This window comes from Leptopilina heterotoma, unplaced genomic scaffold, assembly GCF_015476425.1.
Source record: "Leptopilina heterotoma isolate Lh14 unplaced genomic scaffold, ASM1547642v1 Lhet_237, whole genome shotgun sequence".
NCBI lineage: Eukaryota > Metazoa > Arthropoda > Insecta > Hymenoptera > Figitidae > Leptopilina > Leptopilina heterotoma.
Genome location: NW_025110953.1, coordinates 1,586,493 through 1,609,876, shown reverse-complemented (window position 1 = coordinate 1,609,876; position 23,384 = coordinate 1,586,493). Strand labels below are relative to the sequence as shown.

At 21.1% G+C, this 23,384-nt stretch overlaps 1 protein-coding gene and 1 long non-coding RNA gene across 4 annotated transcripts in view; one reads left to right on the top strand and one right to left on the bottom strand.

The window, feature by feature from the left end:
* Positions 1-23,384, bottom strand: part of LOC122502759 — a 190,988-nt gene that overhangs the window by 39,577 nt on the left and 128,027 nt on the right. The window lies entirely within an intron of this gene.
* The window catches only part of LOC122502757 (diacylglycerol kinase 1), a 212,761-nt gene that overhangs the window by 69,433 nt on the left and 119,944 nt on the right, over positions 1-23,384 (top strand). For all 3 annotated transcript variants that reach the window (XM_043612953.1, XM_043612952.1, XM_043612951.1), the window contains exons 2-3: positions 11,465-11,598; positions 14,753-14,841. In XM_043612953.1, coding sequence (XP_043468888.1) covers positions 11,535-11,598; positions 14,753-14,841 — 153 coding nt within the window. In that variant the 5' untranslated portion in view covers positions 11,465-11,534. The remainder of the gene's footprint in view (positions 1-11,464; positions 11,599-14,752; positions 14,842-23,384) is intronic.

Here is a 23,384-nt window from a genome sequence, read left to right as displayed (position 1 = left end):
ACTTTTACCTCAAAACTTCTTAACGAGAATTACGCCACTTATAAATTTAGGAATTATTCCTAATACTCTCCAACAACCTGATATAATTGAACTACTTTCACAAATCTTGCTCCAAATCCTTCATTTCATGATTGATATCCAGCTTTTTATGATTTATCGAACTCTTCAAATTTTTTTTTCCTTTTTTTTAATAGAGCTTTGGTTGGAAAAATTTGTTCTTTATACTTATTCCAGTGATTTGAATGTTCATTAATATTTTTTGTATTGCCGCGAGTAAAAATTAATTTCTATCCACTAAAATTATTTTTTATCAAGTAAAATAAAATATTGATCTAATGAGGTAAATATTTTAAATATTTGTCTATTATTTAAAAAGTTTATATTTTGAAATAAATTAACAGTTTATTTTTTCAATTGTCTTTGTTTTGAAATATTTTTTTTTGTAATTTATCCCTTTTAAATTGTATTAGCAGAACAAAACAAAAAAATAAAAATAAATAGAAAGGCATTTTGATAGGAAAATGATTTGTGGAATGCATAAAGTGATTTTCGATTATTGGAAAAGAATTTTTTATATGAAATAACTCTTTGTGGAAGAGTAATTTTGATTAAAAGGCTTGACTTGTTCGTTGGTATGCGAAACACATTGAGATGAAAAAAAAAATGAAAAAAAAAGAGTCGAGAATGGTGACTGACGACCATCGGTGATGTCATTAAAGTTGAGGGGTAAAAAACTAGAAACGAAAGGAGGATAGAAAAAGAGAAATGGAACGGGCATTTAATTAAAAATACGGACTGCTACCCGTTGTGCTGACATTCAACAAATAACTGTGACGTTGCAACGGCATTTTATGACGCTTCTCACAATTTTTAACGAGCCAACTAATCCCATACGATGATTATTCTCCAAAAATTTTTTTCTTCTTTTTTTCTTTTTTTCAACAACTTAACTTTATGTGGGTATACTTTAACTAACTGGAGTCATTAATATTTTCAACTGGATTTATAAAAGTACTTATTAGAATATTATACATTTTTTGCTATTTTTCTTTTTTTTTTTCTTGCAAACAGGGGGTGAGATTTTTTAATTTCAGAGTACGTTGCCACAAAAATTTAACTATTTGTTTTTCATCCCTGATTTTCAGACAGAATTTTGACTTTTTTTCTGACACTAAATAATATTCTGATTCACTCTGAAAATGATTAGATACTAAGAAAAATGTCCTGTTACATTTATTTACAAAATTCGTTAATTGTAAAATTATTCAAAAAAAATAACTTCTTTTTTAAATAAATATATTAGTAAGAATGTATAAATATATTCTTACTTTAACTTCCTCAAAATTATTTTCACCATTTAAATTCAATTATTATTTTCTAGAATTTTCAACTAAATTTCTTCTTTAAATCAATTATTTTTAATAATTTTTGAAAAAAATTATTTGAGAATTTTCAAATCCATTTGTTTACAATTTAATTTTAGGAAATTTCAATTATTCAGAAATTCTTCAATTCAATATATATTAGATAATTAGAAAATAAAAAAGTTCAAATAATTTCAATTAAACTTCTTCAAAAAAATTAATTCTACAGAATTGTTAGTTAAAAGTGCGAAAAATTCAGATTTTTAAAGATTTTAATTTGAAACCTTTTACCTCTTTAACCTATAATGCTTTTAATATTAAATTTTTATCTAAAATTTTAACCGAAATTCATATTTAAATCAATTTTTATCAGAAAATTCTACGAGAATTCAATTATTTAAATACAAACATTAATAGTTTATTCAATAATTGAACGTTTCTTAAAATCTAATTTTTACGAAGAATTTTATTAACAAATTTTGAAAATATTTAATTTCTTTTAAGGAATTTAATAAAAATTTAATTATTTGTTTATAATTCTATTTTTTTCCTTTTCTTTGATATTAGTAGGTACTTTATACGAAAGGGCGATTTTATTTTTGTAAGCCCGTTGATACTTAAATAAATAAAAAATTTTACTGAAATTTATTATATTAAAAAAATTTATAACAATTTTTGGAAAATAATTGAAAACTTTTTGAACAATTTTATTGAAATTTAAAAAAAAAATTGAAATCTTGAGAAGAATTTAAATAATAATTTATGAATATAATAGAAAATTTTATTAAATTTTGTTTAAATAATTAAAATCTCGCCAAGAATTATATTAAAGTTTTTGACAATAATTGAATTCTTGAGAAGAATTTTGCACCTATTCATAAAGATAATTTAATTCTTGACGAGAATTTTTAAAAAAATTTGAAAATAATTTAATTTCTTCAAAGTATTATTTTATTACTTTCCAAAAAAATTGAATTCTTCTTATGAATTTTGATATTTATCAAAATAATTGAATTTTGCAAAAAATTTTTATTAAAATTCCTTAAAATAATTTAATTTCTGTGAAGAATTTTGTTATTTTTAAAAACAATTGAATTCTTTTGCAGAATTACTTAAAATTTTTTGAAAATAATTGATTTTTTGCGACGAATTAAAAGTTAGTTATCAAAATACTCGAATTATTGCAACGAATTTTATGATTTTATTGAATAATTGAATGTTTCTTGAAATTGAATTCTTTCCTCAAGTTTTAGTAAAATGTTTAAGAATAATTGCATTTTTTGAGAAATTTATTTAAAAGTGTAGTATTAAAAATATTTGAAATTGTGCGATGGAAATAATTGAATTCCTAAATGAAATATTATTATTTATAAAAAATCTTTGAATGTTTTCGTAGAATTGTATAAAAATCTTTTTTAATAATTAAATTATTTGATAAATTTTATGAAAATAGTAAATATTGAAAATCATTGAATTGTGAAAAACTTTTAAAAATAATTGAAATTTTACAAAGAATTTTATTTACATTTTTAAAAATAATTGAATTTTTGGCGAAAAATTTTGCTATTTATAAAGATAATTTCATTCTTGGCAAGATATTCGTTAAAAGTTGAAAAAATAATTGAATTTCTTCGAAGAATTTTATTACTTTTGAAAACAATTGAATTCTTGTGTGGATTATTGTTATTTATGAAAATAATTGAATTTTGCAATGAATTTTATTAAAATTCCTTAAAATAATTGAATTTCTGTGAAGAATTTTTTAAATAATATTTTTAAGGTTTTGTATTAAAATTATTAGTAGAAATTTCATAGTTTATGAGGCAAACAAAAAGGACACGAAAAATTCAGAATTTTCTTATGAATTCTAAAAATTTAATTTTTCCAGTACTTTTAATAAAAATCCTGATTTCCCTGACCTGTGGCAACCCTAAATTTGTCTTTCACATTTGATTTCGACTCTGACATTGACTTTGAAATTCATTTTCACTTTTACTTTCACTTTGACTTTGAGTTTCATTTTCACTTTGACTTTGACCATTTAAATTCAAAATCAAAATCAAAGTTAAAGTCAGAGGGAAAATAAATTTCAAATTCAATGTCAAAATCAAAATTAAAGTCTGTAAAGTTAATGCGAAAGTCAAAAAGTATTTAATTAATATAATATTTAATAATTAGTTAATTTGAAAAGAAGTTCAATTTTTCTAAAAAATTGAATTTTTGAAAAATTGAATTTAAAAATTCTGAAAAATATGATTTTTAAAATATTTTAGTATAGTTTACATAAATTACCTACATTTAATAAATAATTTACATAAATTATATTTAAAAAAATTATTTACATAAATTATATTGAATAAATTAATTAGATAAATTGTACTTAACAAATAATTTACATAAATTAGATTGAATAAATTAATTAGATAAATTATACTTAACAAATAATTTACATAAATTATATTCAATAAATTATTTACATAAATTATATTGAATAAATTAATTAGATAAATTGTACTTAACAAATAATTGACATAAATTAGATTGAATAAATAATTTACATAAATTATATTGAATAAATTAATTAGATAAATTATACGTAACAAGTAATTTACATAAATTATATTGAGTAAATTAATTAGATAATTTACACTTAACAAATAATTTACATAAATTATATTTAAAATAAAATTGACATAAACTATTCAATTAATTAAATGAAATTGAAAATGCAACATTTTAGGAACGATTGAGAGGAATTTAATTAAATTAAGAGATGAGCGTCTGACTGAAATCGATTCAGACTACTGAAAACAGTCCTGTTATACGTGATCTAGTGAAAAAAGTGGTGCTATAGTCAGACAACTCACATATGAAACACTCGGAGGAAATGCACCTGCGGAATGAATAGAAATTCTCTCTTTTAAGAAAAGAAAAAGCGAAGAATAAAGTGGAAAGTAATTTGCATGGAAAATGTATCGTCAGTTGGATATTTGTCAATTTTCTGTAAACATTGTAAAAAAAAGCAAATCGTCCTTAAATTTCTCGATACACCCAATTTCTACATCTTGAGAAGATAACTTATACATTGATTCAATGAAGCTTGTCACACACACACACACACAGAGACAGACATTTGTAAAATTCTATTTGTCGTATATTTTCACCTCTGTTTTTTGCAAGAGTGAAAAAGAAAAATCTTAGGTATAGAAACAATTTGCTATATACAAAGCTCACAAAAGCAGATTCGCATTTCTTACACAGAGTTATATTATTGTCAGACTACTCGAGAAGAATGAGAAAAAAGAATAGGAATAATTTTGCAAACTTCGTCAAAGAAAAATAAGAAAATAAAAATTTCTACAATTTTCAGATTTTTTTTAGGAAAAATTGTTCTCTTATAAATATAATTATATTATTTCCTAGCTTTTCTGAGGATATCAAATTGAGACAAAAAATGTATCAAAACATTGCTTCGCAACTACTTTGATAAGTTTTTTGTCTCAATTTGATATCTACAGAAAAAAAAAATTTTATTCTCTTAGACTAAGAAAACAATTTGTTTAAATCTAAAAATAAATATTAAATTGGCAATCAAAAAGAAGGGATTTTTAAAATTAACTAAAAAAAATTGTACTATAGCGTTTATTGTCACGAATGACTAAAAAAATATATGACACTCTAAATTAGACTACATCGTTTATAAATATTTGCGTATAAATATTTGAAAAGAAATTTTGCAAAACGAATTTTTCTCAATTTAATAATCCAACTCCATAAATTATTCCTTTCATATAATTAAAATTTTTTATTGTAATATTATATTTACTTACGAAATAAACTTCACAGGAAAAATATGTTGTCTAACTTACCTGAAACAAAAAGAAAAGAAAAAAAATTATTATCAAAAAATATAAAATGAAAACAAATACCTAATTTCTATTAAATAATTCTTCTAAGTTACTTTTATTATTCAATATTAAATAATAATTTATAAAAACTATATATTTATGTATAAATTTTTCTTTTATTAAAAATAATTTTAAATAATGTAATTGAAATCAAAATTTGAAAATAATTTTTCTCTTACAGTGAAACCTTTGAAGTAAAAATTTCTAATCAATTATTTTCAAAGTTCTCTGTAAAATAATTTTCAAAATTAGTCAATGATTTTTTTAATCAATTTTTTTAATCACCATCAAGGCAAACTTTGAATTACTTATAACGATTAATTTTAATTTTCTTATGATCATCTGACTGTTTTATTTATTTCAATAAAAAAATAAAGTTGCTTTCAGTATAATAAGAAAGAAAAAATAATAAAATTTTACTAATAAATTATTTTCCTAATTTTTTTTTCGATTCAAAAATTTCTACAATAATTCTACAATTTTAAAAAGTTTTTAAGAAATTTAGATTATTCTCTTTTGTAAACTGGTTGGAGAACAAGAGAAACAAAAAAAATTCACAAAAAAATGTACTGGTTAAAAAATTTTTATCGCATGGTCCTCATCTGGAAAACTAAATACAGAGTAAATGTAAATTTTTTACATCCAACTAAGTTTTTCAAGTTAAATTTATTGTGACACAAACTCGAGTTTAATTTCGTTCCTTGCGGGGAATTTAATTTTAGTAGCGGTAAGGCCAATGATTAAATGAACTTGTAAACTTCAAAAATTCGTTAAAAAAGAAAATGTTCATTTTTCTGAAAATTTCCAATTATTATTATTTTATTTTTGTTATTTATTTGTTAATATTAAATTATTATTATTATTATTATTTTTCTAAACAAATTATTATTTGAACCCTATTGCGAACGACCACTAATGTAAAGTAGAAAAAAAATTTCTTTTTTCAAACAACTCTTTTTCTTATGGTACGTATGACGATTGACGGTATTCTATATAAATAAAAGACTTTGCACTCGATAATTAATTTTTAAAAAGTAGCAAAAAGTAGCTTTCAAACTAAAAAAAGTAGTAAAAGAATAGCAATCGAAACATTAAACTTCCTAATTTTCATCCAAAATATTTACTTCTTTCTTATCCTAGTGCTAATAAATTGAATTCCTGCAACAAACTTTATTATTCATGAAAGAATTTAAATTTAAATTTAAATTTTTATGCAAATTCTAATTTAAATAATTGAATTCCTAAAAAATTTTATTATTCATGAAAAGAATTGAATTTTTAAGAAAATTTTTACAAAAACTTTTTTTAATTAATAAATTGAATTCCTGCAACGAATTTTATTACTCATGAAAGAATTTAAATACTTATTTAGAAAAATAATTTAATTCTTGCGAAGAATTTTATAAAAATTTTTTAAATAATTGACTTCTTTCGACTAATTTTATGCAAATTCTAATTTAAATAATTGAATTGCTGAAAAATTTTAATTATTTATGAAAAGAATTGAATTCTTACGAAGATTTTTCCAAAAAATTTTTTAAATACTTCAATTCTGTTTGGAAATTTTATGAAAATAGTAGATACTGAAAATCATTAAATTGCGAAGTTTTTTAAAAAAAAATAAATTTTACATAGAATTCTATTAAAATTTTTGAGAATAATTGAATGTCTGTGTGTCATTTTATTAAACTTTTTGAAAAATAATTAAATTCCTAAAAAGTTCTTTATTATTTATAAAAATAATTAATAATTGAATTCTCGCGAACGATTTTATTGGAATTTTTTTATAATTGAATTTCCAAGGAAAAATTTATTACTTTTAAAAATTGAATTCTTGTGATGAATATTGTTATTTATGTAAAAAATTGAATTTTGCAAAGAATTTTATTAAAATGCCTTAAAATAATTGAATTTTCGAGAATAATTTTGTTATTTATCTTTAATAATTGAATTCTTTTGAAGAATTAAAAAAAAAAACATTTTTTTAATAAATAATTGATTTTTTCGAGAAATCGAAATTAAATTTTTAAGAATAATTACATTTTTTGAACAATTCCTGTAAAATTGTATTAAAAATAATTAAAATCCTGCGATGAATTTTATTATTTATGAAAATAATTGAATAGTTGCAAAGAATTTTATTAAAATTTACAAAAATTCAAAAATTTTTTGAAAATAATTGAATTGTTTTAATTAATTTGATTACAATTTTTGAGAATAGTTTTTTAATTTTTAGTATTCGCAAATTTAAAGTAGTGGAAATTCTCAACAAAAAAAAAAAAATAGAAATAGTAGCTCTTAGTGGCTGAAATCTAAAAAAAGTACCTAAATAGTATCATAACGTAAAAAAAGTAGTAAATAGTAGGTTTTAGTATTAGATGCCTGAAATAAAGAAAATAGCAAATAGAAAAAAATAGAAAAGTGAAACGTCAATAATTATATATAGTACATGTAATATAGAAATAAATTGTTCATACACTGAAATGCAGATACTTGTTTAATAAATTGATGGCTATAGAGGTTTATTTATCTAAGAGAGTAAATATTCAGTTGGGAATAGGAACCTACTGCAACCAATAAAACCACACTTGAAAGTATTGAAGTATCCCTATCACATATCGTAGATATATATATTTAAACAGCATGCGCGTCATTGCACCTCGATGCACTGTGAAAGTCTATGCCCTTTATACACAAGGATATAAGTTCACGATCTTCTCAAAGTCTTACGGAACATTCTTTTTCTCTTTTTCTTTTGTCGTCTCTTTCTTGCATTTTTTCCCTTCTTTTTCTTCTTCTTCTTCTTCTTTTTTCCTTTACACTCCACTTTTCTTCTTATTCAAAAAAAAGAGAAAAAAAAAATAAATAAAAGACGGTATAACGACGCTTGGTCTCGTTATCATCGCCACCAACCATCCACTTTTTCCCTCTTTTGCGCGTGTTAAATTAGTAGAAAAAAAAAGTTTTAAGATAAATTTGACTGAAATTTTCGCTTTACACGAAAGACTACTTTTTTGTTACCTGCGCATCTTTTGGACAAAAGAATAATACTACACACAAATGCTTACATATGGAATGCAAAATAATAATGTTTCTCGTAAAAAACCAGAATCCTTTTTTTTCTTTCTTTCTTTCTTTCATTCTATTATTATTAAATAAACAATTTCTTCTAAATTAATTCAAGGTTGACCTTTAACTTTTTCCCAGTTAAAAATTTTACTATTTATGAAAATAAATGAATTATTGCGAAGAAATTTTTATAAAAAAAATGTGTAAATAATTGAATTCCTGTGAAATTTTTATTATTTATGAAAATAATTAAATATTTACGTAGAATTTAAAGAAAATTTTATTTTAAATAATTGAATTCTTTTAAAAAACTTTATTAAAATAGTAGACATTGAAAATCATTGAATTGAGGAAACTTTTTGAAAATAATTGAAATTTGGCCAAGAATTTTATTAAAATGTTAGAAAACAATTGAATTTTTTTGGGAAGAATTTTTTATTTGTAAAGATAATTGAAATTTTGACGAAATTTTTTAAAAATATTTGAACATAATTGAATAATTTTTGAAAAAGTTTGTTGAGAATTTTAAAATCCATTTGTTTACAATTTAATTTTACGTCGAATATTCAGAAATTATTCAATTAAATTTTATACTAGAAAATAAACACTTCAAATAATTAAAAAGAAATCAAATAAACTTATTAAAAAAAATTAATTCTACAGAATTGTTAGTTAAAAGTATGAAAAATTCAAATTTTCATTTGAATCTTTTTTAAATTTCTAAATTGTAATTATTATTCCATTTAACATTTTAACTGAAAATCATTTTTAAATCAATTTTTATTATATACCACAAATTTTTCAATAATTGAATTCTTTCGACGAATTTTATTAACATAAGAAAAATTACATTTTTCGAGGAATTTAATTCAAATTATATTAAAAATAATTGAAATTCTGCAATGAATTATTGAATTTTATTATTTATGGACATAATTGAATTCCTAAAAAGAATTTTATTATTTATAAAAAAAATTAAATATTTGGGTAGAATTATATTAAAATTTTTTTAAATAATTTAATTATTTGGGAAATTTTTTTAAAATAGCAGATATTGAAATTTATTGAATTGAGGAAAATTTTTGAAAATAATTGAAATTTTGACAAGAATTTTATTAAAATACTTGAAAATAATATAATGTCGGAGAAGAATATTTTATTACTTTTGAAAAGAATTGAATTTCAGAAATCATTTGTTATTTCTCCAAAATTCAATTTTTTTTTTAACTAAAATTCTTCTATAAATCCATTATTTTTAATAATCAATTAAATATATTTTTAAAAAAGTCTACTAATTTCAAGAGAATTTTAGTTATTAAAATTTATCAAAAATCTAAGTTCTTTAAAATTTCTAATTAAATTCATTGAAAATTGAAATTTTACAAAATTTCAAATTGAAAACTTTTGAGATTCATCTTTTTATAAAAATTATAAACGCAACTCTTTGAAAATTCAATTAATTTTGCAATATTAATTAAATAAAAATATTCATTAAATAATTTCTAAGTAATAATTTTATGATAGTTCTTTAAAAATTACCTTAGTTATTTGAAAATAAATTATTGTCAAAAATGGAAAAAGTTGAAGGAATTGTATAAGAATTCGTGATAATTTCATTATTTATGAGGAAAACAAAAAAGACACAAAAATTCAGAATTTTCTTATGAGTTCTATAAATATAATTATTTTCAGTAATTTTAATATAAATTCCTGACTTTTTCCTGACTTCACTGACCTGTGGCAACCCTGTAATTATAATAAATAAATTAATTAATTAGAAAATGTTCTTAAAAAGTGATAAACCTCTTTTATTGACAAAAAAATTTTTTATTTTAATTTTAAAAAATTGTTAAAAGAAATATGATGCGCACTGTAAATTAATTGTAATCAATTAATTAATTAGAAAAAATCGTTTGAAAAGCTAAAAGATCAACATAAAGGAAAAGAATAAAAAATAAAGTTGAAATTTCTCTTGAAATTGTGTAAGCTTTTATCTCGTATTGTAAGTCATGAAAGAGCTTTAACCACGCGAGGAAGTTTTGTGTATACATGTAAATTCTGGACATTTAGAGAATTCACATCCGTCACTGAATTTGACTTGTACAACTCTGGCTTTGAGATTCGTGAGAGCTTTACTGCCTGTATTCGATTCCTCCTCCTCCTCCTCCCTCCCTCACACATCACACCCTTTTTCATTCGGCATCTCTCGCGTTTCAACAAGCATGACAGTAAAAAAAAAGCGGAAAAAAAAGATTCACATGTCAGTCTACTGAATAGATAAAGGAAAACTAGAAATACATTGTATTTGTGCGCGCGATCATCACCAATATCAAAATTGTGATTTTACCAACAAATTTCGATACACTTTTTTGTAAAAGCATTTAATCAATACTTTTTTTTCTATGACAATTATAACATTTTCGTAATTATAGTTGCAAACGATCGCACATTATTTATTTATTCAATTCAAATTATTCTAAAAAAAAACATTTTTGTAAAAAGGTTTTTCTGGGATAAAATGGTGAAATTAATTCTCCACTTGAGAACGCCAATGTCACCACCAGATGTCAGTAAAAATTCCTAGAAGGAACTGAACTGCCATCTTGAGGTAACCTTGGCGTTCTCAAGTGGAGATTAGCGTCTCCATATTGAATCTCAAAAGATTCGTAATTATTTTAAATCATTTGAAACAATAAATATTAAATATTATATATTATTATTGTTACTATAATTAAATTTTTATTATTACTATAATTAAATTAATTATAATTATTATTATAATTAAATTAATTATAATTATTATTATAATTAAATTATAATTATTATTATAATTAAATTATAATTATTACTATATTCAATATTAACAATAATAAAATAATAATGAATTAAAAATTAAATAGGAAAGCCCTAGGAACTTGATCTAATTAAATAAATAAATAAATAAATAAATATGATCAAAAATTAATAAAAACTTTTTAAATTAGGTGTCATTAATATAATTATTAAATTAGAGTAAGGGTGGGGGAGAATTGTAAAAAAAGGGAATAAAATTTTACCGATTAAATTTGAAACCGCAAAAATAGTGAAATAAATAAACAAGAATGTTTTCTTCATCTGTTTCAGGTGACAAACACTGTAAAGAACGTATGTTTTGTTGTTCATCATTCCAAAACATTCTGAACGAAAGTTAAGAATGACCCTTCATTGGGAAAAACTTTCGCCAGCTGAATTTCAGCAACTTCAAGACTTAGCAGTGTGTAAGTTGTATTAAATCAATATTAATTACAAACTTATATTAAAAAGAAAAATTTATTTCCCTCAAAAATGATTAGCAACAATTTAACTAACTTTTTACTACCTTTCTTAATTAAAATTACCAATTTTAAAAATAATAGAATTTAAAAATTTTCTAATTTAAATTTTTGTTGAAAACACTAAAAAATTCAATTTTGGAGAAATTACAAATAATTGCAGAAATTCAATTCTTTAAAAAAAATTCTTGTATTAAAATTCAACTATGTTCAAAATTTGAAAAATATTCTCGAAAAAATCCCAATTATGTTTATAAATAACAAAATTCTTCTCCAAAGTTCAATTATTTTTAATTATTTTTATAAATGTCAAAAAAATTCTTGTCCTAATTTCAATTATTTTCAAAAAATTTTCTAATTTCAATGATTTTCAATATCTATTTTAATAAAATTTCCCAAAAAGAGTTCAAATTTTAATTACTATTTTACTAAAATTTCACAAAACAATTCTATTATTCAAAAAAAAAAAAAAAAAAAAATGTTAAAAATTCCTCTCAAACATTCAATTAATATACAAAATATTAAAATTTTTCGTAAAAATTCAATTATTTCCAAAAATAATAAAATTCTTTACAAAATTTCAATTATTTCAAAGATTTTAATCAAAATTCTTGTAAAGAATTCAATTTTTTTTTATAAATAATTAAGTTTTTCAGGGGAATTTAATTATTTTTTAAAATTTTAACAAAATTCTTCACAAAAATTCAATTATTTTCATAAATAATAAAATTCCTCTGACGAATTCAAGTATTTCGAAAAATAATAAAATTCTTTGCAACATTCGAATTATTTCACAGATTTAAATCAAAATTCTTGTAAAGAATTCAATTATTTTTATAAATAAGTAAATTTTTTAGGGGATTTTAATTATTTTTGAAAATGTTGACAAAATTCTTCATAAAAATTCAATTATTTTCATAAGTAAGAAAATTCTTGTGAGGAATTCAATTATTTCAAAGATTATTATCAATTTTTTGGAAAGAATTCAATTAATTTCATAAATAATAAAATTCTTTTGAGAAATTCAATTATTTTCAAAAATAATAAAATTTTTTGCAAAATTTGTATAATTTTAAAGATTGTAATCAATTTTTTGGGCAAGAATTCAATTAATTTTCAAAATAATAACATTTTTCTTAAGAATTTAATTTTTTTTTCAATTAAAATCGATGCAATAATTCAACTATTTCTATAAATTATAAAACTCATTGTAGAATTTCAATTATTTTTTCATACAATTTTAAATGAATTCCTCGAAAAGTGCAATTATTTTAAAAAAATTTTATTAAAATATATTTATAAAATGAAAAATCTGATTTAAAGACAAAATTGATTTTTTAACGAAAAAATTTTTAAATAAAGTAATAGAATTTTGAAATAATTGCAGAAATTCAATTACTTTCAAAAAAATTAAAATTCTTATAAAATTCAACTATGTTTAAAATTTGAAAAAAATTCTCGTAAAATAAATAAATTTTCTATTTCCTAATCACAGTTGTTTAACAATTTTCTAATTTTGCTTAGAAGTAAAGAACAAAAATCTGCAGAATTTCAATTTGACAAAATATAATATTTAACAAAATTTTAGTCTTTTAATGAAAAGAAGTGAAAAAAATTCTGATCATTTCTATTTGTCATTACTATTTTGAATTAATTATAAAATAAAAATAATTATAACATAATAATATAATATACAATCTATCTAAAGATAACAAAAAACAAAAGTATAAAAAAACTTATTTTTAAACCAATAATTTATTACAGTAATGATAATAATAAAATTATTTTTTTTAAATGAATTTAATTGTTTGCAATTGATAACTAATATAATTGCTTTCTTTCCAATCAGGATTTAAATCAAAGACATATTTCATTATTAAAAAACCAAGCTCCAGAAAAAAATTTGATTTAAATAAAAAAATTCGGATTTTTTTTTATTTTTAAAGTTGAAAAGAATATTTCTAACGCAATTTAATAATATTTTATATCAATACAAGAGAAGACTGTTTTTTTTTAAAACTCTAAATGCTATCTGAAGTTGCGAGAAAAAACTTATACTCTTGAAACGATATATTTTTCTCGTTACTCGAGCACGTTACCTTGTTGAATTGTTTATCAACATAGTTTTCTCGTTTAGAAATAATCGTCAATTTCAAATGTCTCATTGGTTCTAATAGACTTTTTTTTTCTCCTGCCATATTCCCTCGAATATTTCTCATCTTGCGCTTTTATTCTCAAGCGTGTTTCTTTTCTTGTTCAAGTCAACAGAAAATTAATGGTGGTAAAATCTCCTTCTTTTAAGTTCGAATTAGTCGTTTTAAAAAGATGACAAATGACATGTAATGAACGTTTTGACAAAAAAATTTCAATGATAAAAAAAAGAAAGAAATTAAAATGAAAATGAGAAAAAACGATGAATAATTCAAGTTGTAAATTTTGCATTTACAAAATGATTAATCACTGTAATTTAATATTTTTGTCAATATTTATATTTATTAATTTAATGTTTTATGTCTATGAATTTAATATCTATTTATGAATTTAATATCTATTTTTGAATTTAATATTATTTATGAATTTAATATTTGTTTATTAAAAGTGGACGAAGTGAACAATCTCTCCGAATCAATTTCTCACTTAAGCTTCTTAAATATTTGTTTATAAATTTAAAATTATTTTTTTATAATAACTTATAACTTTCAGATTTGCAGGATCATTAAGATCCTGCAAATCTGAAAGTTCAAATGAACAAAATTTCTTTATTTCTCATTTAAATTAAATTTTTATTACAAAAATTTTACGAGTAACTATCGAAAAAATTAGTCATAAAGTTTCTTAGTGTACAATTTAAGTTTTTAATTTTTATTGCAATCAGTAATTTGTGAAAATATTTGCAATAAAATATATTTTATTCATTTGAATGTTCCAAATCAAAAGGATCATATTTTTTTGGATAAAAATTAATTTTTTCTTCCGCTCTCGTTGTAAACTTTACCCATTTCTAATATTTATAATTTTCCACATTAATATTTATAACACAATGAAAAAATATTGTCGAGAAAAGTAAAAATTAAAACAAGATATTTTCCATTAATTTTAGATTCGACAAAAAAACTGCAGGATGTTCTCAACGAATTTTGTGGCACTGCCTCAACACCCGGAAGTCTTCCAAAATATCATCCGGATGGAGTAAGTTTAAAAGTTTCCCCCTTTATTCAATTTTATATAAAAACATTTTTTATAAATAAATAATAAACATAAATAAGAAAATAAATCTTAATTAAGAGAAAATGAAAAATTCAATTTTTCACTGTTAAAAAAAAGAAACGACGAATAAAATATGAAAAAATAAATCTCTTTCTTTTTTGAGAGTAATATTTTGATAATGATAATGAATGAGGGACAAAAATAACGAAGAATTGCTACAAATAGTTTTATTTATACACAATATATATTGATTTGACCTATATAAGTTTTTCCTCGAGTGCAATTCGATTATAAGGGGGGGGGGGGGAGAGTAAGAAGGAATTGGAAGAAAACGAAGATGTCACAGTTGGCATTATGGGCAATAATGCCGATAAGTTAATGGAGGATATGGGAACATTAACGAGAGTGACGTCAAAAGTTGAGACGTGAAAGCCGAGGATACATCGTTACCCTCCTTTTCTCACATTTGTCTCGAGTCTTCAACAAGTTATACGCCGCATCATCGAAAAAATATATTACTAAACAAATATACAATATTTATAACAACAACAAACAAACAAACAAACAAACAAAGAAAACCGAAAGAGAATTTTAAAAAAATATTTGCAGTAAAAATGAAACCAGAAAAAATATGACTAAACGAATATATACAATATTCACAACAACAACAATCAAACAAAGAGAACCGAAAGAGAATTTAAAAAAAAAAATTTATAATAAAAATAAAACCAGAAATAATACTTTAAATTTAACTAAAAAAGCCACTATAGTACAACTATTATTTTAACCCTGATTTTAACTATCAATTTATTTGTAATTCAAATTTTTGTTAAAAATACTAAAAAAAATCCAATTTTGGAAAAATTACAAATAATTGCAGAAATTCAATTATTTTCAAGAGAGATAAAATTCTTCTCATAAAATTCAATTATCTTTCCAATTTAAAAAAAAATTCTTGTCAAAATCCCAATTATCTTTATAAATAACAAAATTTTCCTCCAAAGTTCAATTATTTTCAAATCAATTTCAAACTCCCAAAAATAGTACGCAAACATTTAATTATTTTCATAAATAATACAAATTTCTCAGGAATTCAATTACACTCAAATCTCGCTATAACGACCTTCTCTATAACGAGCGCTCTCTATAACGAGGGCTCTGTCTCTCGGTATAGCGAGAAAAATTTTCTCCTGATTACCCCCACTATTTATAAACAAATGCACATTCAGTTGGTTTAAATTTGGTTAAAATCAATTTTATTTATATAAAATAAAAGTAAAAAGTCACTTCTTATTTGAAATTATATCAATGAGTCGAACATCTTCAAAATTTAAGCTTATATAAATTTTCTGTATGTTAAAGTTCAAATTAAACTAGGTTACGTTTGTAATTTTGACATTATTTAATTTGTAAACACTAAAAAAAATGAATGAAGAATCTTAAAAGTGGGGATTTCTCATTTCTCCTCTTGCGCTCGTAATAGAGGGAGACTTGACTCCCGAACTTCTCGTTATAGCGAGATTCGAGTGTATTTACAAATTTTCTAAAAATTCCTTCGCAATTATTCAATTATTTTTATAAATAATAAAATTTTTTTTAACGAATTCAATTATTTTCATAGAAAATAATTAAAAATTCTAGAAAACAATAATTGATTTAAAATGATGAAAATAATTTTGAAAAAGTTACTGTAATAATATTCTTATGATATGAAAAAAATGATTTTATCACTCGGTCATTTTTAATTATAATAAAACATGAAGAAATCGATCACTCCGAGTCTCGACTCGGAACAATCGCTTTCTTCATGTTTTATAAAAATAAAAGTTATTGAATTTAAAAAGATTTGAATTTAAAATTTTTGAAATTCTTAATTCCTGTGGGAAAATAATATTGATTAAATATTTATTTAAAAAAAAAGTTATTGATGTTTTCGAATAATTTTACAATTAAAGAAATTCGTCAATAATTTAAAAAATGTCACTGGGAGAATAATTTAATTTTTTTTTCCAGTAAAATCTTTTATCAAATTTTTTATTTTTTATTAAAATAAAAGGAAAGACTATTTTAGTAAAAGTGCGTGTAAAAACCGGAAGTTCGTCCAAAATCTAAATGTGTCAACTATTCAGAAATAAATATATAAAACAATAATACAATAACAATTGTATTTGTATTTGTATTTGAATTTTGAATTTTGAATTTTACGTTTTTGAACGTTCAGATGAATGATATTTATTTTATATTAGGTAATTTGTTAATTAATTAATTTATATTAATTAATTTTGTATTCAAATTATGATTTTATTATAATATTTGGTTACATAATATTTTATTATAATAATACTTTAATTATTAAAAAATAATTTTCATTTGAAAGTTCAAAACTTAAAAAATTTTTTTTTAATATTTGTAAACTCGTTTAGAGTTTAAAAAAACAAATGAATAAATAGACAATACAGTAAAATGTTAAAAAATACTAATAAATACTAAATAAGATACTAAAATACAATAAGAGCACATAGAAGAAATCAATCTTATAATTAGTACTTAAATAAGAAATATTTTTCATTTTCCATCGATTTTGTAATAAAATTATCAATAGTAAATCTTTTTTCCTTCAATTATGCGATTACCATTTGTTAAGAATAATTTTTTATAAAATTAATATTTCCAAAACAGATAAAAACATTCTTTGAAAAATCTTTTTTCTTTAAAAGAATAAAAACAGTTTGAAAAAATCTTGTTAGAAATAGTGGAAGTTACTTTACAAACCGTTTATCGTAACATTTTAAACTTCAAGAATTTGACGAGAAAAACTTTTTTTTAAGAGAAACTTTTAAATTATAAAATTACGATATTAAAATAAATTATAAATTAAATTGTTATCAAAAGTTACATGTCTGTTACTGACGCATTAAATTTAGAACGAAAGATCTATTTTTCTTTTAAATTCGTTTAATTAATTACAATTTTTTAATAAATACCGTAAGTGAGGCTAAATTCGCTCAATTTTTCAATTCTTTTTTAAATAACTTCGGGAAACGATGAAAATAAACATTGGCACTGAAAATATATAATCTTTAACCCTTTATCTTTCCTATTACTGCATAAAGAAATTGAAATATGTTGCAGAAAATTATTTATAAGCCGTTTTTTTGTGAGCGAATTTACCTTTAAATGATGGGTAAATTCGCTCACCATTATTATTCTGGCAAAATATATTATAATCTGCAAAAATGAAACTAAATATTCTTTAGAATCAATAAAGAAAAAAATTAAGAACAATATTCAAAGTTATTGGAATAAATATTTAATATTGTTTTATCAATAAGTAATTAGATTCAATCATTCAATCAAACGTACTCATAACCATAAAAAAACAAGGTTAAGTTTGACAGTTTAGTGCTTAAACCGTTTTAAATCGTTTAATTTTCAGTTATAAGAGTACTATTATTTCAAAAAATCGAATTATAAATTAAAGTAATTAACATACTTAAAATATCCAGGCCCAAACATCTTTTTTGTAGACTTATTTCCTGAGCGAATTTACACAACAAATTTGAATTTTTTTTTTAATTGATTTTTTGCAGAATCTGTTTATTGCTTTAATTTTTGTGCTTTATGAATATCATGTTGGAGATACAGGAAATGTAATGTTCAGAAGTATTCAACTTAAAAATTTTGAAGTAAAGCTTTATTTCCTACTTTTTCATACTACTTGTTCAATATGAAAATTATTCACTTGTGTTTTAAATATAATTTCTACTGAAAGTTACCAATGAATTTGCTGCAAATAAATTTTAAATTAAAGTTTACCATTTATATTAACCAAAACAATTGTAAATCTTAAATATTTCTGTCTAAAAAGTATGTTAATCGAATTTTAAAAAATAGACATCGGTTGAGCGAATTTACCCTACATGAGCGAATTTAGCCTCACTTACGGTACTTATTTTTATTGCTTATTTTTGTTATTATTTTTATTATTTCCATTATTTTTTTATCATTCTTTATTGTTCTTTAATCTTTATTATTATTCTTTTATTTTTTAACATTCTTCATTAATTTAATTTATTGAATATTTTTAAATTTAATTTTAATATCAATAAAAATAGTTATAATAAAAAGCTAAACGGTAATTATTTCAGAATCAAATAAATTAAAAATTAACGGTTTTTTCAAAATTTCAAAATTTATTAAAAGTTGAATTATTTATTTAAAAGCAAAAATACAGTAAATTAATAATTATACGAGAATAATTATAATTCTACATAATTTTTATATTCCTCAATGTTAAATTTTTCCTATAATTAGAATAAAAAATGAAATTTAATAAAAGTGGAATAAATATTCCATGAAAAAAAATCCCTGATATGAGACAAACTGAATATTCAAATTTTATACGAATGTATAAAACATATCAAATTCTCATCGAGAAATTAACGTCGTACATAATGAAAATTAATGAAATAAATATCCTCCGACTAAAATTGAACCATATTTGCATATTTATAAAACTATTATATTCAGAATTGTGGTTCATATATAAAATATACTATTTGGAGAAAATTAAAATTATATATGAATTTCTCTCTGTAAATGAATATAAATTCACGTAAAGTATAATAGATGTTGAGAATTCGTGGATGTGGAAGAATAATTGTTACGATCGATTGATTCGTATTTACTTCCCTAACCGTAAATTTGGTCCAGCCAACAACAATCGTTGTGTCCGGTAGATTGTAAAGTCAATCTAGCTGGGATTAAATTATTTCAATATCACTTTGGTTTCAAGGAATTTTGTTCGGCCCAATGAATTGAAAATTGAAGAAGAACAAATTTTTTTCAGAAAGAAATGAAACAATAAAAAAAAAGAATTTCTTTTTTTCGGAAAGAAATAAAAGAAACAAAAATTTGTTCGTTTATATTCGTTATTCTTCAATCTATAGGTTTATAAAAAAAATTAATTAAATTTGAAAAAATAATTTTTTGAAAAAAATATATAAATTTCGATAAATAGAAAATAAAAATTACCACTTTAATCTTTTTTTTTGACTTTTTTCAAAAAAAGAAGTAAGAGATGTTCATTACTATAAGGGAGAATGAAAAACGTTTTTCAAACTTATATATAGAAATATTGCATCTAATGTGATAGGCACGTACAGTGAGAAAACGTGGTTTGATTTCTTAAACAGAAATTTTTTTTTTTCGTTTCGAGACAGAGAGACAGAACTTCTTTCCTTTTTCGATTACTATCGAAATTCTGATAATAATAATGATAGGTTGGCAATTTACGGAAAATTCTCCCATCATTTTCATCATCGAATTAAAATGAATGAAAATTTAATGATTATTTATATTTTCCGGCAAATTTGATCATTTTTATTTTCCTATAAGTTTTATTATTGTAATTATTATTATTTATTATTCATTTTATTCATTATTATTTATTTTTATTATTTTTATTATTATTATTATTATTTTTATTATTATTATTATTATTATTATTGTTATTATAATTATTATGATTTATATTTTTCAAGAAGTTTAACTATTAAAATTTTGTAAACATTTTGTGTATTTTGTAATTTTTCTATTAGTTTGTTTATTTATATTTACCTATAAGTTTAATTATTTATGTTTTCCTACAAGTTTGATTATTATGCTTTATATATATGTACATAAACGAGTGTAGAAATTTCCCACGTGTACCACAATTATATTTTACAAGTTTATAATTAACTTAGAAAATACCAATTATACAAGTTATTAAAACTGATATACTAGTTACTAAAATATGAATATAATTGCAACTATAACCTGAAACTTACTTCTTGTTAAATTCGAGATGAAAATGAAGCAACTTATATAACTCAAAGTTAGACTCTTGAAAAGTTTGTTATAAGTACCTTTAACAGAATTTCCAGCAATTTGAATTACAAATGAATTTTTCAAAAAAGGCAGAAGAAAATAACATTACAAGTGTACTGAAATGTTCTCAACGTCCAAACAAATTTTCCTTCTCTTAATTCTACGGGAAAAATATTTTTCAATTTCTCTTTTTAATTATCATAGAAAATAGTTTATGAAGTTTGATAAATGAATTCAAAAATAAATTTATAATTATAAATAAATAAATAAATGAGTACCTAAATTAATAAATTAATTAATAATAACGAATAAATAATAACAAATAGATAATAAAAATAAACAAATAAATAAAACACAAAAATAAAATTCTCTGCATATAAAAAAATCCTTTCAAAGAATATTAATAAAATTTTTAAGAATAATTACATATTATTCTCGGAATTGATTCTAAAATTGTATTAAAAATAATTGAACCTGCAAAGAATATTATTATTTATAAAAATAATTGAATTCTTGATACGAATTTTATTAACATTTTTAAAATTAATTGTATTCCTGGGAAAAATTATATTATTTTTTAAACTATAATTGAATTGTTGCAAGGAATTTTAAAAAAATACCTATTATTTAATAATTTAATTTTTTTGAAGAACTATTACAAATTTGGAAAGTAATTAAATACTTTTGAATTAATAAATAATTGATTGAATCATATTTCTTAAAATTGAATTCTCATAAAGTATTTTTTGTCAAAATTTTTTAAAATAATTGAATCCTTTCAAATAATTTTAATAATATTTTTAAAAATAATTCAATTCTTTCAAATAATTTTAATAAAATTTTTAAAAATAATTCAATTCTTTAAAATAATTTTAATAAAATTTTTGAAAATAATTCAAGTCTTTCAAATAATTAATAATTTTAATAAATTTTTTTTAAAGCAATTACACTTTCCTGGGAATTCATTTAAAATTGTATTAAAATTTAAAAATAATTAAAATCCGGCGTATTCTTGTAAAGAATTTAAAAAAAATATTTAAAATAATTAAAATTTTTTATTCACAGTTTTTGAATATAATTCGATTCTTTAGTGAAAAATAATTATATAATTGTTTTGAAAGTAGACGAATTCTTATAAACAAATTTTATAAAAATTATTAAAAATAATTGATTTCTTTCGAAGAATTTTATAAATTTTTTTAAAATAATTAATTTCTTTCAAAAGTATCATGAAAATTGTAGGTATTTTAAATAATTGAATAGGTATCTGTGAAAATGTTATTATTTATGAAAATAATTGAATTTTTATAAAAAATTTTATTTAAAGTTTTGAAATAATTGAATTCTTTTGTGAAAATTTATTGAAATAGTAAATATTGAAAATAATTAAATTTTAGCGAAGAATTTCATTATTTGGAAAAATAATTGAATTCTTGAAAAGAAATTTAACAAAATTTTTAAGAATAATTGCATTTTTCTCGGAATTTATTTTAAAATTGTATTAAAAATAATTGAATTTGCGGAGAATTTTATTATTTATAAAAATAATTGAATTCTTACAACGAATTTTATTAACATTTTTGAAAATAATTGAATTCCTGAAAAGAATTTTATTATTTGTGAAAATAATTGAATTTTTGCAAAGAATTGGAAAAAAATTTTAAATAATTGGATTTTTTTGAAGAACTTTTTATTAAAAATATTGAAAACAATTAAATTCTATTTTAAAATTCTAAAATTATTACTGAAATGTTTAAATATTTAAATTAGTATTAAAATTTTTAATTCCCAACTGGATTAAATTCCCTACATATGAAAACAAATTCTAAAAAAATTCTAAAAACCAGTTACAAATTTACTCAAAAAATAAATACATTTTCTCAATAAATTCGCAAATTAATCGAAAAATCCACCGAACGCAACAAATTTTGCAAAAAAAGGAAAATTTTTATGTCCCCCTATATAAGAGGTGAACTTAAAATCGGCAATAAAAAAAAAGAAGTTTCATCATCATTTAAAATGTTTACGTAATCAGAGAGGAATCACTAAAACAGGAAATTAACCGAAGAAAGTGCGCGCTCAACTTTTTAAAGCTCTAACATAAAAAACTATAATACTCATTAATTAAACTTTCATCGCTTGTGTTTTTTTCCCTTTTCTCCTTACGAAAGTATTTTTAATATTCTCCATTCTATTCTTTCAACTATAAAGATATAATACACTGTTTACTATCCTCTCTTTTCATTGTGAGCGCGGTTATTTTAATTATATTTCTGTAAGCACATTTTTCTTTTGAAGATGGTACCTTAATTAAATTGAATCATAAACAATAAACAAATGTTGAAGGCAGGTATATGAAGAAAAAAAAAGGTTACTCTATATCTGACTAGACAAAAGGAAGAAATTTTTTTTTGTTGCGCTTAGTTACGTGACGTCAATTTCAACGTGACGGAGGAGAGTTCAGAGAACTGGTATAAGATTGTGATGAACAAAAATATATATCTCAATATATAAAAGGGAGGTTTATATAAATTGATTTATATATATAAATATACTCTACTATATATATAGGGCATTCCAGGTTAAATTTTCATTAAAATTTTTTTTTTATTTAGAACAATTTTTCTCGAATTCTAAATGATAATTCTTCTAAA